Source organism: Erinaceus europaeus, chromosome 8, assembly GCF_950295315.1.
Source record: "Erinaceus europaeus chromosome 8, mEriEur2.1, whole genome shotgun sequence".
Classification (NCBI taxonomy): domain Eukaryota; kingdom Metazoa; phylum Chordata; class Mammalia; order Eulipotyphla; family Erinaceidae; genus Erinaceus; species Erinaceus europaeus.
In genome coordinates, this window is record NC_080169.1 from 114,072,014 (window position 1) to 114,075,413 (window position 3,400).

Below are 3,400 nucleotides of genomic sequence, written 5' to 3' on the forward strand. Positions count from 1 at the left end.
ATGGGTGTGGTTGATCCATAACCCCAGCCTGTTTCTATCATTCCCTAGTGGACCAGAGCTCTGGAGATGTGAGGGTCTAGGAGGCATTGGTGAGGTCGCCTGCCCAGAGAACTCAGGATGGAGTCATGGTAGCATCTGCAGCCTGGTATCTGGAAGGTGGCATGACCTAAATTGAGACAAGATGGTTAATGAACAGGAGCCAAAAAGTAGGATTAGAGCTGATGAGATTAGAAATTTTGGGGTAGAAGAAAGCTAGGAAATCCATTTTAGGCACGTTTCTGGGGGCACACAATTATGGTACTTTTGCTTGAGTTTGTTAGCTAGCCTGAAGTCAGATAAGAATATTGTCTGAGAGAATGGTATCAAAGTAGAGAAAAGGGGCTATAAAGTTGTACTAGGGCTGAGAATAGCTCTCATTCTTGAAAAAAAAATTTCTATGGCTAAAATGAACTATTTACCTCCATCCACCTGACCCAGGGCCCAAATTTATATTTATACTTATATTTATTTTCTTTATTGGGGGATTAATATTTTATAGTTGACAGTAAATACAATAGTTTGTACATGAATAACATTTCTCGGTTTTCCACATAGTAATACAACCCCCACTACGTCCTCTGCCATCCTGTTCCAGAACCTGAACCCTCCCCTTACCCACCCAGGGGGTCTTTTACTTTGGTGCAATACACCAACTACAGTCCAAGTTCTACTTAGTGTTTTCCCTTCTGATCTTGTTTTTCAACTTCTGTCTGTGAGTGAGATCATCCTATACTCATCTTTATGTTTCTGATTTATCTCATTTAACACGATTTCTTTAAGCTCCATCCAAGATGGGCTGAAAACAGTGAAATCACCATTTTTAATAGCTGAGTAGTATTCCATTGCATATATACCACAAGTTGCTCATCCGCTCATCTGTTGTTGGACACTGGGGTTGCTTCCATAGGTATACACAAATCTTTTTGGATGGGTCTATTTGGTTCCTTAGGATATATCCCCAGGAGAGGAATTGCAAAGTCATAGGATAGGTCCACTTCTAGCCTTCTGAGAGTTCTCCAGACTGCTCTCCACAGGGGTTGGGCCAATTGACATTTCAACCATCAGTGCAGGAGGGTTCATTTGTCCCCACAACCTCTGGGGAGGCATTTCTGAGGAAAGAGGGATATGAAAGAAAGGTAATGTAATCTTTGGAAAAATTTGCATTCAGTAAAAGCAGCTGGCTCTCAGAGCACAGGGGGAGGGGAGTGGGGGACACGGTGTGGAGATAAAGAAGGAATTGTTCTTTCAGCTTGGATAACTGGTGCCTATTTGTACATTTCAGTATTTTTCCTCTCCTGGCATCAACATCACAATTACTGATTCCTTCACGAGTCAAAATGCTTCAGTTTATTTCGTCTGTTCTTATTGCCTCTGCAGTTTTTAATTTTGTTGGTCTCCTTGCAAATCTGTTTATTGCAGTGGTCAATTACAAGTCTTGGATGCAAAACCATAGAATCTCTTCATCTGACAGGATCCTATTCAGCTTGGCCATCACCAGATTTCTGATGCTGGGATCATTTCTCCTGTTAGTTATCTACCAGTTTCTCTTTCCACTTGTTCTAAGGTCAGTCTTCATCCTCATTTTTTCAAGGCTGTGTTGGGTGTTTCTGGAGTCTACTAGCCTCTGGTTCATGACCTTGCTCAACACCTTGTACTGTGTGAAGATTACAAACTTTCAACACTCAGTGTTTCTCTTGCTGAAACGGAATCTATCTCCAAAGACTCCTTGGCTGCTGCTGGCTTGTGTGCTGATCTCTTTCTTTATCACTTTGCTTTACTTTGTGCTCAGACTGACCTCACCCATTCCTCCCTATATGCTTGGGAGAAATAACACCGAGATTGACTTGAATGCTGAAGTCTTGCCTATACTGATGTCTGTAGCCTTGAGTTGTTGTCTACAGTTCATCCTTAATGTGGCCTCTACTTCCTTGGTAATCAAGTCCTTATGGCAACACATAAAGATGATGCAGAAAAACAATACAAAGTTTTGGAACCCCCGGACAGAAGCTCTTGCAGGTGCTATGAAGCAGATGATCTATTTCCTCATGGCATATGTTCCACATTCTGTTCTGATGCTGCTCTTTTACCTAAATATCGCCATAGGAGAGACTGTTGAACACTTAACCATTTATTCATTTTTTTCTACTTTGTACCACCCAGGGCATTCTGTTCTCATTGTCCTCACACATCCTAGGTTGAAAGCAGAAGCAAAGAAGATGCTTTGTTTCAGCAGGTCATGCAAGTTTGATTGTAAATAGTGACTGGAGCCCCATTATCCTGGGATCAAGATGTTATCTGATAGCAGATTTTTTCCAGAAGTCTGAGGAATGTATTGCTTTATTGCAGATCAAACATTTTAAGAGTACAAATGCTTTTACTTCACTTCACTGTGCATGTTTCTTTTCTATTTTCTTTGCCTTCTTCTTCTTCTTCTTCTTCTTCTTCTTCTTCTTCTTCTTCTTCTTCTTCTTCTTCTTCTTCTTCTTTTGCTTTCTCTAAAGAACTAGCTTGAGCTCTACTTACTATGTATTTTGCATGTGTGATGTATCCCTGGGTCATAGAAGTCATCATACTAAAGTATGATGGAAGTCCCTGCCCCAAATAAACAACCTGTAGACTGTACCTTTCTAGTTATATTCTTTAGGTTTACCTGAGTAGACTACAAGACTGGCATAAAGCATGTAAAGTGGATACAAAGAGGAAATGAAGGAAGAAAAGTTTCAGAGGAAAGAATACAGAATGGAAAAGATGAAAGGGAATAGGCAGGGTTGTGTCGTGGCTCACCTGGTAGAGCTCACATGTTGCAGTAGGACCCTGGTTCAAGCCATCTGTCCCACCTCAATGCAGACCTTCAAAAGTGGTGGATCAGAGTTGCAGGTCTCTCTCTTTCTCTTTACTTCTCTATGTCTCTCCTCCTCTATCAAAGAGAAAGAAAAAAAAAAAGTCTATAGGAGTGTTGGAGCCCTGCAGTTACTGAGACCCAGTGACAACCCTGGTGCCAAAAAAAGAAAAAGGGGGACATTTAGGAATACTTTGTGGCAGATATACAGAAAAACGATCCTACACTTGCTGTGTGACAGTAACTAAGATTTATTTTTTTTATGGCAGAGAGAGAGAGAGAGAGAGAGAGAGAGAGAGAGAAACTCTGCTTGACCACAAATAGTGCTTAGAGGCTGTTGCTTGCAATGCATGTGCTCTGCCTGCTGAATCATTTCTCTGGCCTTGATATTTATATTTTTCACAATAGCCAGAATATGTTCTTGTATTTTAAAAACACTGGGTCTGCAGCTATACTACCCTGAATGTGCTGTATCACTTTTTCCCACCTTAAAAATAAATGCTTTGATTAGAATTGTATTCC

General features: G+C 40.9%; 1 protein-coding gene across 1 annotated transcript; it reads left to right on the plus strand.

The window, feature by feature from the left end:
* Positions 1-1,376: 1,376 nt before the first annotated feature.
* On the plus strand, positions 1,377-2,450 carry LOC103112849 (taste receptor type 2 member 4-like). The gene has a single exon (XM_007522332.2). It carries the CDS (start codon positions 1,377-1,379, stop codon positions 2,295-2,297), a length of 921 nt encoding a protein of 306 aa, XP_007522394.2. The 3' UTR covers positions 2,298-2,450.
* The last annotated feature ends 950 nt before the right edge of the window (positions 2,451-3,400 follow it).